At 42.3% G+C, this 13,112-nt stretch overlaps 1 protein-coding gene across 2 annotated transcripts in view; it reads left to right on the plus strand.

The window, feature by feature from the left end:
• The window catches only part of FRS2 (fibroblast growth factor receptor substrate 2), a 61,405-nt gene that overhangs the window by 28,289 nt on the left and 20,004 nt on the right, over positions 1–13,112 (plus strand). The window contains exons 2-3 of one of the 2 annotated variants that reach the window (XM_053252593.1): positions 7,779–7,879; positions 9,027–9,118. In XM_053252593.1, the coding sequence (XP_053108568.1) occupies positions 9,053–9,118 (66 nt within the window). In that variant the 5' untranslated portion in view covers positions 7,779–7,879; positions 9,027–9,052. The remainder of the gene's footprint in view (positions 1–7,778; positions 7,880–9,026; positions 9,119–13,112) is intronic. The other variant, XM_053252594.1, reaches the window with a different exon arrangement.

A 13,112-nucleotide genomic window follows, 5' to 3' on the forward strand; every position in this document is an offset into this window, starting at 1 on the left:
CAGCAGCAATATAGGAAGGTGCTGAAAGGCATCTTCTCATACTGCATGGGAGGAGTCAATGGTAAACCCCTCCTGTATTCTACCAAAGAAAACCACAGGGGTCTGTGGGCGCCAGGAGTCGAAATCGACTTGATGGCACACTTTATGATGATGAGAGCAGCAAAGATGCATTATTTCTCTGCTACCATTTGTGTGTGTTGTCTGTTGTCTCTTGACGAGGCCTTCACATTGGTGGTACCAAAAACATGGAATGGCCTTGCTTAGCATATCCTCTTTGACAATCTGCCAAACAGCTTCATCATTTCTCATTATTTTGAAAAAATTTAATGTTTGATCTGATTTTAGATACTCTTTTGTTTCATAATTATGTATGTCTAGTGCTGTTTTTATTGTAACTAGCTAACCCAGCACAGAGCATCTGTGCGGTAGTGTACTCAGCCTTTGGCTTCTCCTCCGGAGACTTCATTTACGCCCCCCCGTCACCGCCCGCCCATTTTTATCCTCCCCCCCCTTCTGCTCACTTGGCATCTGTGGCCATGCAGCCCACCCACCTGCTCCTTGCCAGTTCATCCTGGCCACCATAACTGCCCCAGCTTGCTCTCCCCCCCACCCTCAGCCCCAGCTTGCTCTCACCCCCACCCCCACCCTCGGCCCCAGCTTGCTCTCACCCCCACCCTCGGCCCCAGCTTGTTCTCCCCCCCACCCCCACCCTCGGCCCCAGCTTGTAATATAAACTGTTTTGAGTGTATGTTTAACAGAAAAGCAGGTTAGAAATGATAAACAGTCAATATCTCCCAGATTGTTCCCCCTTCTACTCTAATGAAGCTGAAGTGTAAAATCATTTTGACAATTAAAACTAGGTCTTTTCATGCATTTTTCCATTGGTCATAGAGAGGACAAAAAAATAAACTGGATATTATTATTTTGTTGTATATGGTGTTAAAGACTGTGCTCTAGAGCTGAGGGATCATATGTGTGAGCTGTGTAAAAATCATAGTTGTATGTAAGCTTAGAGATGTAAATCTAGCCTTCCCAGTGCAATTTAATTATGCAAGATGAAAGGAATGCCTAGTGGCAATTTATTCACACTGTAAGAAAAAAATGTTTTATACAATACATATAATTAAACAGCTTTTGAGCAAGATGTTTCTTAGTCATAACAGTGACTATATAATAAGAACCAGGTTATAATCTTAGTAATTTGGTCCATGTGTTCTGAATTTAATTTGTATGTAATACAGACCTCAGAGCTTCTAGATTTTCATGTGTGTAACTCTGAAAGAATTGTCCCAAGTGTTTGTCTAAACAGAAACAAACTATATTTCACAAATGAAGGTAGAACTCAGTACCTGACACTGAAGCACATGTGTCCACCATCTGGAATTGTGGTGGATGACATAATCACAAACTATGTGTTCGATGTGTCCCTACAACTATACCAAATTTGGTCCAGATTGGTTCCCACTTGCACCTCAAACGTTCATGTGTCTGCCATCTTGAATCAGGTGGATGACATCATTACAAACTACACACTTGAACCATGCCTGTGTGTCCTTACAGGTGTTGCAAATTTGGTTCAAATCAGTTATGCAGTTCACAGGTTAGCCCAATTACACCTCAAATGTTCACATGTCCACCATCTTGAACTGGAGTGGATGACATCATCACAAACCATGCTGTTGAGGTGTCCCTGTGTGTCACTCACTACAGTTGTAACAAATTTGGTTCAAATCAGTTAGGCAGTCCCACAAGTTAGCCTTCTTGTTCCTCATCATTTACACATCTGCCATCTTGGATCAGGGTGGATGACATCATCACAAACTTTGCTGTTGAGGCATTCCTATGTGTCCTTACAGCTGTAGCAAATTTGGTTCAAATCGGTTAGGTGATTCACAAGTTAGCTCACTTGCGGCTCAAATGTTCATGTGTCTGCCATTTTGAATGGGGGTGGATGACATAACCACACTCTGTGCTGTTGAGGTGTCCCTAAAACTGTACCCAATTTGGTTCATATTGGCCCAGACATTGCAAAGTTGATGCAGGGGACACACAGATAGACAGATACACAGATGGAATGCTGGGTGATCTCATAAGCCTACTGGAAAGTGGGCTAAAAATGGCTCTGCACTGAACGAATGAGTAGCTTTATTATTATCATAGATCAGCTGAAAACCCAACCAATTATACAACATTCAGATAAGAGATCTATCATACAGTACACCAACAAAGAAAACATCTTATGTTGGGATCTAAAGGGGAGAAATTAATTGTGAACGGATCTTAACAATGGCTGCACAAAATTTAGCAGCCTTGTGTTTGATAGATTTATTGTCTGCAAGTAGAAATGCGACATAAATTTCATCAGTTTGGCCAGGGTAATGTAATAACAAGGGAGTAATAAGGCTACGTTGACTAGCAGCATATGGTGGATGGCCCTACACAGATTTTGACCAGTGTTTCCTATCTGCGGCAGTTAGGGATGTGCACGGAACCAGCTGGTGTGGTTTGGTTTGAATCCGAACCTGGACCTGGCCAGTTCAGTCCGGCCCCCCCTCGAACCATCTGGTCCTCGGGGGTTAGTGAACAATTTAAAAAATAAAACAAAATAAAAATGTTAACTCCCCCCCCCCTTTGGGGGAGTTGTTGGAGGCAACGGGGGTGTGTGTCTGTGGAGGTTCCCCCTCCCCCCACTGGCCTCCCTTATTGCCACCACTGGCCATTTGGTCCCCCTCCGCTGCGGCGGGGGGGGAGGCCCAAATGGGCTGAACAGCCAGCCAAATGGCTGGTGGCGGCAATAAGGCAGGCTGGCGGGGGGAGGGGGCACCTCTGTGGGCCCCCTCAACCTCCAGCAACTCAACCCCAAAGGGTGTAAGTAAAAAATAAAAAAAATAAAAAACCATGAAACCCCCCCCCCCAACAGTCAGGGGGTGTTCGGTCCGGGGTCAGAACGAAAAGGGGATGGTTCGGTTCAACCCTGAATGGTTGAACCGAACAGGTTCGATGTTAAACCTGTTTGCACATCCCTAGTGGCAGCACACTTTCCAGACTATGAATTCCACCCACAGGAACAGCTTTTCAGGAGGCACAGTGTCTTGCAGATAAGGGTAATCTGCAAAAATAGAGGCCCTCACTCTACATGAGTAGAAATGTTTTCTGCAGGGTGGATTTGATTTAAATCAAACTGATTTAAATCACGATTTAAATCAAACTGATTTAAATCACGATTTAAATCACTAGCAGGGTGGATAAAAATTAAAAAAAATCCGATTTAAATAAAAAAAATCCAATTTAAATCAAAAAAATTGGATTTTTTAAAATTTAAATCGGATTTTTTTGATTTTTATCCACCCTGCTAGTGATTTAAATCGTGATTTAAATCAGTTTGATTTAAATCAAATCCACCCTGGTTTTCTGCTTGTACTATTCCACTTTTAGAATACAAGCTAGTATTTTCACACTGAGATATTTTTGAGAAGTTTTTTATTTCAGAAAACATGAAATACTGTTTTACCCTCAGTAGGCACACTTTACCTTTAGTGTAAGGAGACTGAACTAATATCTGTAAGTGTAATACACTCTAAAGTAAGTTACATTTAAAGTTTTTAGATAGAGGAATGGATTTGGCTCTGCAAGAAATGCCCTATTAATCTGAACTATAAAACTCTTAGCAAAAAAGTGAAATAGCCAGCGTGGCAACCACCCTAACACATTTCAAAATGGCTTTTGTGTGGGCTGTGGGGTTGAGACTGCCTTGGTTGGCCTGATGGATGATGAGCCGGATGGATGATCAGTGTGGTGTAGTGGTTACATTACTGGACTAGGACCAGGAGACCCGAGTTCAAATCCCCATTCAGCCATGAAACTAGCTGGGTGATTCTGGGCCAGTTACTTCTCTCTCAGCCTAACCTATTTCACAGGGTTGTTGTGAAAGAGAAACTCAAGTATGTAGTACACCGCTCTGGGCTCCTTGGAGGAAGAGCGGGATATAAATGTAATAATAATAATAAATAATACATATGGTGATCTGGCAATTCCTAATGTTATGAAATCTCATCTTGCTGCCATATTAACTGTTTTTTGCTGGTAAGACAGAGAAGTATCTGATGATGCACAATGAATTGCAGAACAATTAGGAGTGGAGTGTTCACTAGCAGTTTGAATTGGGTTACAGTAGCACAGTTGTGTATATTACAAATGACTCAAAACAATAATGAATATGTGATAAATATGGAGAATATCTTGTATCCTTTGTATTCGCATTAGCATCAATATTATATAGTGCAGAGGGAACTAAAAAATTTCACTAGTGAGGGAACTAAAAAAATTCCATTTATAATTTGTATTTCTTGTTCTATTTACAAATAAAATTTATAGGTCATACTGAGGAACACACATATATTTAAATGATTAAAATTTGAGAAAGAGACATTGGTCTTACCTATGAAAGGAGTACCTGCACAGGCACGTCTGAGACTTCCGGTCATATCCGGACAACGGGGGCAACAGCGTGGCAGCGTGGTATGCTGCCATCTTGATGGGCTTTGAAAAAATGGATGCTGACAGCAGGAGGGGTAAGTGCATCCTCACCCGCTCTTAAAGTTAGATACTCCCTGCTGTCAAACTGGTTTGAAGGCCCATAAATGGCCTCCGAACCAGTTCCGTGCACATCACTAGCAGGGAGTGCATTCCGAAGTCTCAGGGTACGCAACAGAAAAGGCCCACCCCTGTGTAGCCACCAGACAAGTTGGTGGCAACTGCAGATGAACCTCTCCGGATGATCTCAATGGGCGATGGGCTCATAGTGAAGAAGATGTTCTCTTAAATACCTTGGGCCTAAGCTGTTTAGGGCTTTATTAGGTTACTAACTGATCTCGTGCAGATCATCTGTGCCCCTAGTTCACCCGATGCTGCTTTCTGCCCCCCCCCCGCCACTGCGTTCTTGCCTGCCCGCCCCCGCCTCATTCTCCCCCTGCCCATCTTCTTCTCCACCCACCTCCTGCCCTCCGTTTTCTTCCTTCCCCACCCACCGGCAGTCTGTTTTCCTGCTCACCCCCTGCCCACCCTCTTTTTCCTTCCCTGCCAGCCTTCTGTGCTGCTGCCTGCCACCGTTTTCTTCGGCTGGCCGGCACTATTCTCCCCCATTTTTTTGGCCCGCTCACTGGCTGGCTGCCACCACCATTTTCGTCCCGTGGCTATCTATGCCTTAGAGGGGGGAAAAATATATATATATACGCATACACACTCCATACTTAAGTAGTGACTTGATACCAAAGTTCAGGCGAGCCCTTACCGTCGCCTGACTAAATGCTCTACCTACAACGGTCCTATCTGGAAGATTTGCAGGCATGTCAAGTGTATCTAGAGTGTGTCCATGTGGATCTGGCCATATTGAAACAACCACTCATGTCCTGTTGTATTGCAACTATTATAGAGAAGTAAGATGTAAATTAATAGCCCCGCTTTTGAATAATTTCCCTGGTCAAGATGAATTTTATTTAAATTACTTGCTTACCAATCCAAATTCTGATGTTGTATATACGGTGGCTAAATTTTGCTATATAATATGTCAAATGCGGGCTCACATGGTGTAATGAACTTTTATTGCTTTTTTAAATCTTATTTTTTATCTGTTTTTATCTTATTGAACTGGTCTATAACCGAAATAGATTGATTGATTCCTGAAAACTTATTGGTAGCCAATGTAGTTCTTTTAATATAGGAGTAATATAGTCTCTTTGAGATGAACTGGAGACCAACCTAGCTACCACATGCTGTACCAATTGCAGTTTCCTGACTATGTCTTACTACTAACAAAGGCAGCCTCACATAGAACACATTGCAGTAGTAAAGTCTGGAGATTACCAGCATATGCACTACAGTTCTGAGGTTGTTTATGTCAAGAAACAGACATAGCTGATATATCAGCCAAAGCTGATAGAAAGAACCTCTGGCCACTGCCTCAGCCTGAGACACCAGGAAAACATTTGGGTCCAAAAGCACTCCCAGGCTGTGTACCTGTTCATTCTGGAGAAATGTGACCCCATCCAGAACTGGCAGATCAAAATTGACTCCTGCCTTACAATCCCACACAATAAGTACCTCCGTCTTTTTGGATTCAGTCCGGTTTTTTTAGTTGCTGTTTGGTTAGATGGTAAATTGCCCTGAGATTTTATATAGGGCAGTATATAAAACAAACAAACAAACAAACAAATAAATAAATTTGGGTCTATTATCAAGGCCAGACAAACTTGTGTTTCCCTGAATGAAAGGGAGCATGATGGACAAGACAGAAGTTGCCTGGTGGCCTCAATAAAACTTGTTTCTTTCTTAGCTCTCTTCGCCCCACACCCGAAATCCTCCTAACATTGTTCCCTCCTTATTTAGTTGTGTATCCTTTCCCTAAACACCCCTTTCTGAGACCTAATACTGGAGTTGGACACCACTTCGGTGCAAATTTCACCTAAAAATATAAAACTGTAGCCCAAACTATCTTTGTCCATGAAATTGTGTGGTAGGTGAATTGGCCAAAGCTGGTAGAATGTACTTTTTGCATCGAGGCCCTTAGCAATAGGCAGCATCCAGACTAGTCAGTTGCAGCTAAGTACCATTGAAACCAATGAGACAAATTAGTCATGGCTAACTTAAGTCCCTTTAATTGTAATGAAATTTAGTATGAACAATAAAAACAAATGCAGCAAGATAAATACAGGAAGCCAATAAAAGACCTTGGCAAATGAAAAGGTATTCACCTGACACTAAAACAAGTATAGCCTTGGCACTAGGCAACCCCCCTGACCCCCCAGTGAAGGGCAGAAGTGAGGCACCTCTACAGAAAAAGCCTGCATGGGGATTCCCACCCAATGTGGATCAGATGGGATAGTGCCTAATGGCTAGTCTTTGCAATCAGGAAAGTTGATATGGGAGAAGGAACTCCTTAATCTTGATTCTAAGATGTTTTAAAGAGACCACCAGCACTTTGAATTGGGTCCAGAAACAAACTGGGAGCCAGTAAAGTTGTGTTAACACCAGAGACAAGTTTTCCATATGCGCAGTCCAGGTAGTAACCCAGCTACTACATTTGATACTAACTGCAGTTTGCAGTCTTCGAGGACAACATCACATAACTACATATTACAATAATCCAACTGGGATGTTACTGGGCTGTTAGAAATTTTGAAGCCATGGCTTTCTACAACTTTACTCTCTTTGGAAAAATTTAAAATAATAATCAACTCTAAACTTCAAAAACATGAAATCTTATGTTGTGTTTTGTCTGAATAGGAATGTTCGTTGTAACATCTGTTTTCTCTGTAGTTAGATGCTCACCTGGGTTAAATAGCAATAAACTCCAGTTAAGCAGTGTAATGGTAGGTAGAAACCAAGAACACCTAAATATATATTTTCTGTATGGAGTAAGCATTTTAATATGCAGTATGAGTTAAATGGAGGGGAGATCTGTTGCAGATATATTGCAGTATTGTAATGAATACAACAAAGAATGACTTTTGGGGTGAGGCATTTTTCTGTCAGCACTCTGTCCCTCATACAGAATTCTCTTATTGATCTGCCCATGCTTGCTTGCTTGCTTTCAGAGAGGGAGACAAAGGGCCCTCCCTCAACTCGAATTATAATGTAGGAGGATAACATACTCATGCACTTTTGTTGCCCTACAAGCATCCCTTGTTTAAGGTGTTTTGCTTTTCAGGTCAGTCTCCTATTTAAAATAGCTTTCTGAAGTTCCTCTTACAGTTTAGTTTTTTTTAAACTTGGATTTCTAGGTCAAGTGGCTATTTGTGTGGAATGGCAACATGATGTTTTGAAGTATGACACAAGTACTGATGCTGCACCAGTGGCTAGGAGTATTAATGGCCAAATCTAGGTGAGTGCATGTAACTTCAATTTGGGCAGATGTTTGAACTCTTTTCCTGAATTGGTTCAGTGTAGAACTGTAATACAAACTTTACTGATGAACAGAAATGTTGGCTTTTCTGGGAAATTTGGAATTGGAAAAAATTCTCATGCAAATTTCCCCTCATTTGCATAAAATTTGCATTACTTTTCATTTGTGTGTAATGTCACACACAAACACACACAGTTTTCTGATGCCCTAAATAGTAGGGATGTGCACAAAATTACAGGTAACTCTAATAAATTCAAATTCAAACCCGTTTGAATTTGAAACCATTGAATAGTGCAGATTCACTCGAATCAGTTCAAATTCACACACAGTCTAGTCAAATTCAGTCGAATTTCCACTCTATTAAATGATTTCAAATTTTAATCAACTTGAGCGAATTTCGTGCACAGCCCTATTGATGTGATCTGATTGTGACTGATTTGGCATGTTATTTGACCTATTTATACAGTAACAAAAACCCACCTCCACGGTATTAATTTCTCCTCACTTTATGTCAGTTTTCAAGTAGCCGTGTAAAAATTTTAGAAATGAAAATTTCCCCATGGGGAAAAAACTACAGGAAAAAATTCCAGAAAATTCTCCATTTTAGAATTTCTCCTGCTTTCTTAAGGAGGATCCTTCAAATGAAACCAGTTATTGCCGAATGGACAGCTTGTCATTGTCCATTGTTCTTGTCATAATTTTTCATTGGAAGACACTTCTCTCTGTGCAAATTGCTCGGCTTCAGTTACTTTGGCACTTTTCCAGCATTCAGTATGAGCTACAGAAATTACCCAAACATCATAAATGTCCATTAATTTAACAGTTTTAAAAGGATTGTGACATTGTTGATAGTGTTTTACCTTGGAATTCTGAATATTATTTTGAGACAATCCATTATTATGTTTAATAGATTGAAATTGGTAATTGTATTGTCATTCACTCTTAACAATAATTAACTGTTGTATAAACAAAGCACTATAACTTAATCTTTTCTCATATGTGTTTACTTTCTATCATTCTACTAGTCGCTCCCCTCTTGTCAGTTTTCTTTATAGGCATCTGCTGTGCTGTTTGCATGTACTGCTTTTCTCTCTCTTTTAAAACATGTTCTTTGCTTTTGTTGTAGCAATTACATGGTCTCCTAAAGAAGTCATGGGTAGCTGTTGTAGCTGTCCAGATAAAGAAACAATTCCCGATAATCATCTAAACAAATTCAAGGTAAAATGTGGAATTTTGTCACTTTGTGGAATTTCTGTTTTTGGGGTGGCAGGGAGGTAGCAAGAATTGTGATGGCTGGTAGTTGGGAATTCTGTGGTAAATGGAAATTATTTACAAATTCTCAGTTTTCAGTTGATCAACAAACAAACTTAAGCCATAGCTTGTATAATGAAAGGACTGAAATACTGTAGAATTCCTCCCTGTTTACAAGCCTGGATTCTGCCTTCTCATAGCATTATAAAGCTAAATACAGATTACATTTCCCCCCCACAGTGTAGGAGGTCATTCTGCAGGATGTGTTGTCGACCCACATGCTTAAATAGACAGGTCTTGTTTGAATTAGTAATTGAGGCTTGCTTCTGGTGGATAGAGGCGCCAAACCCCCAGTTCCTGTCCTCTCTTGCTCCATGCTAACACGATTGCAAAAAGCTTGGTCTCCTTTGACTTTGGCTTGCTTCAGCTATTGCTATTTTTCTCTCTCCTCCTCCTCACTCATTTCTGAGGCAGAAAGGGTCTCCTTTCCCTAAAAGATAACATTTTTTTCTGTTTTAATTTGGCTGTTTGGACCTTAGCATTTTTCTTTCACTTAACTCACTTTTGTTTTCCATTCTGGGCTATGGATCCTGCTCAAGGGGAGGGTTTTTTACAAGGCACGCTCTCTCTCTTGCCTCAAATCAAGTGTGCATGTCAGTCTTTGCATAGACCAAAGCCGGCTAGATGATATCGCCACCACTCACCCTTTCCCCCTTCGAAAGGGAAAAGAGGAGCCTCAATGCAAGGATCTAGAGAAGCTCTGGAGCAAGCAGGAAAAGCCTCCAAAAATGCAAAGCATCTTGCCACTTGTCTGAGTGAGTGTTTGCTTTTGCGGGCAGTTTGCGAGGATTGCCTGTTACACTGCCTACACTTGAGGAGACCACTGGGGAGTCTGAGGAGGCTACTCCTGGACTTGTTGCACTTTCTCAACCATTGCCCACGATACAGGAGGAGTCTCTTTGACTGTGCTCCCCTTCACCTTCATACCCACTGCCATTAGGCAGTGCCCACTGCCATGTTTTTATGCTTGTTTATATGTTTTAACTTGATGTTTTTATTGCTTGATGTTTTTACTGCTTTTATTGTATGTTTCAATTTTTGTAAACTGCCTTGGGGTTTTCTTTTAACGAAAGGCAGTATAGAAATGTAAAAATAAAAAATAAATAAATAAAATTAGGGCAGTGAAGCTGCAGTTAGATGGGGACTTCTGCCCCACAGAACCTGCTCCAAAGAGGCCCCCCTACCTTTGGGGGTTTCTGCGGCAACTCAAACCACACCTGAAGACCACACGATGCAGCCAGATCACCTTGGTTCTTTCTCGCCTCTTAACAGTGAGTACAGTCCATTACCTGGTCTCTCCACACTGCTATACCCTCCAAAACTGCAGGGTGCCGTGCTTGCTGAAGATCTTTCTGATTGGATTAAAAACCTGGTTGTGTGTGAGTTTCAATCCCACCTTCTTGCTCACACCCCACCCCCAAGCATCTAGCTCCCTCCAATCCAGGGGCTCCCACAGCCCCTGTAGAGTAATGACCATAAGCGCTCTGGACTCTAGCCCAGCTTGAGGTGCCATTCCACCCATAGAGAGAGTGCACTTTATCCCTCGTCCCACGGCGATAAGACACAAATGCAAGGCTGTTGCTCCCTTGCCTTCTGATAATGACTCTCCACAGCCTAAGAGACCTTCTCCTTCTCCTCCTAAGCCTCTTCCCAAGGATCCATTGCCTGCCAAGCTTCCAGCCAACCTCATCATCATCCCTCTTCCCAATTCTGAGTCCCTAGGTGAGAGCCACAAAGAAAAAGGTGAATTGTCTGATAGGATGTTACTCAGTAGGGCCCCCCCCCCATCTCTACCCACCTCTTTTCCCTTGAGGACTTTCAAATCTTACTTGCTTAGGCCAAGAGGACCATCAAGATTGTTACACCTCTAGAATCAACTCTTCTACCAGCCTAGATGAAGAGGTTTTCCCATCCTCTTCTCCTTCTACTAATCCACACACACACACCCCGCAACTTTTCCACAATGTCATGGTGGCAGAATGGAATGCCCCTATTTTATCTAAGGCCCTATGGACTCTGTCTAAAACAATTTATAACCACTTGAGATTATTATGTCTCAGTTAGCAATGGCTCTCATTGACACACATCACAGGCAGTTGATCTCTGGAGCAGTGGTGAATAAGGACAGTGATAAACCCCTGAAGACAAAAAGAGTGACTCATTGCTTGCCAAGTCACATGAAGCCTCCACCATAGTCATCAGAGCAGCTGCTGCAACTTCCATATATGCCAGAACCTCTGTACTCTGAGACAAAGAGCTAGTTAAGGATGCCTCTCCAGGACAAACTAAGTTAAGACAAGGCCTTATCAAATTAGCCAATGCAGCAGCCTTCATGGTTGATTCTAGTGTAGACTGCCTCCAATATGCTTCTATGGCATCAAATGTAGCAGTATACAGATCCCTGTGGCTCAAACATTCAATTCAAACTTTTATCTTGCTTCTAACCCCTTTAAGGGAGCAGAGCTTTGGGGGGGAATCTCTAGAGATTGTTCTTGTTGAAACTCAAGATAAAAAGGTGGCTTGTCATCTGGACACTTGGATGCAGTTCAAATCCAAACAGCTCTTTTCATACCTCTAGATCCTTCTCCAGATTCAAGGACAACCAACCTTCCAACTGACTTAGCATAACCAGTGGAACCCTAGGAACAGAGTTCCTTCCAAATTCCAGATCTCACACCAATTTTCCCCCTGCACATAGCAAACATGACAGAAACATGTCAAGGCATTTATTCTGTTTATCTGTAGTGCCAAAATTGGACAGATAGTGGAGAGCAGTGCTAAACCTGAATCGCCTGAACCACTTCATCTGCAAAAGAAAATTCCGGATGGAATCACTCAGGACAACAATCAAGGAGGCCTTCCGGCCAGGGTACTTCCTAGCCTCCATAGACTTATCAGAGGCCTATCTCCACATTCCTATCCTACCAGCCCATTGACATTGCTTCATATTCTGTTACAACCAACAACATTTTCAATACAGAGCCCTTCCCTTCGGCCTTTCCACAGTGCCCCAGGTGTTCACTAAAATCATATCAGCCATCAGGGAGGCACCAGATCTTGCTTTCTGATAATGGAATTCAGTCGCCTCTTCTGTTGAGCAGAATGCCATCTAGCCTCCATAATTTTAGAACACCTCAGCGGCATGTTGAATCTACAAACCAATTGGCTCAGTCAATCCATCAAAATGGGGTGTCCACCGAGATGTATTTCAGATCATCACCCGACACCTGGGTCAACCTTTGGTGGATCTATTTGCTTCACCAACCAAACAAACAACATTTACCAAGATACTTTAACAGGTTCCACTTCCCTCAAGCAAAAGGCACCAATGCTCTCACAACCCAAGGGCTCTTCTTTGCCTTCTCATTGACAGGTCTCGTCAGCAAAGTGATTTACAAAATGCTATCTGAAAGGTCAGGCCTCATTCTGATCCCTCCCACAATTGGCCCAGGAGAGCTTGGTTTTAGATCTAATAGCCCTCTCAGTCCAGCCCCCATGGCACCTACTACATCGGCTACATTTTCTTTCCTAGTAACCCATTCTTCATCCAGACCTATTCTTCATCTGGACCCCAAGTTACTCCAACTTGGTGCCTGGCAACTGAGCACTCTTCCTAGGTTGGAAGGGCTACTCCACAAAACACCATCCTGGTATCACATCATCCTTTGAGCAACTGCATTTACCAGGCCACTTGGGCGACCTTTCGACATTGGGACCAGGGGAAGCACATTGATCCTTCTTTTGCTGGCATTCCCAAAGCCCTAGCTTTTCTTCAGGCTGGTTTAGACCATGGTCTCTAGCCTCCCACACTAAAATGACAGACATCAGCACTCTGTCTGATTCTCAAGCTTCCCTTTTCTCATTCATCATCTTTACACCCTCAAATCAGGTGTTTTCTTTA

This window comes from Hemicordylus capensis, chromosome 5 (genome assembly GCF_027244095.1).
Source record: "Hemicordylus capensis ecotype Gifberg chromosome 5, rHemCap1.1.pri, whole genome shotgun sequence".
Taxonomy (NCBI): domain Eukaryota; kingdom Metazoa; phylum Chordata; class Lepidosauria; order Squamata; family Cordylidae; genus Hemicordylus; species Hemicordylus capensis.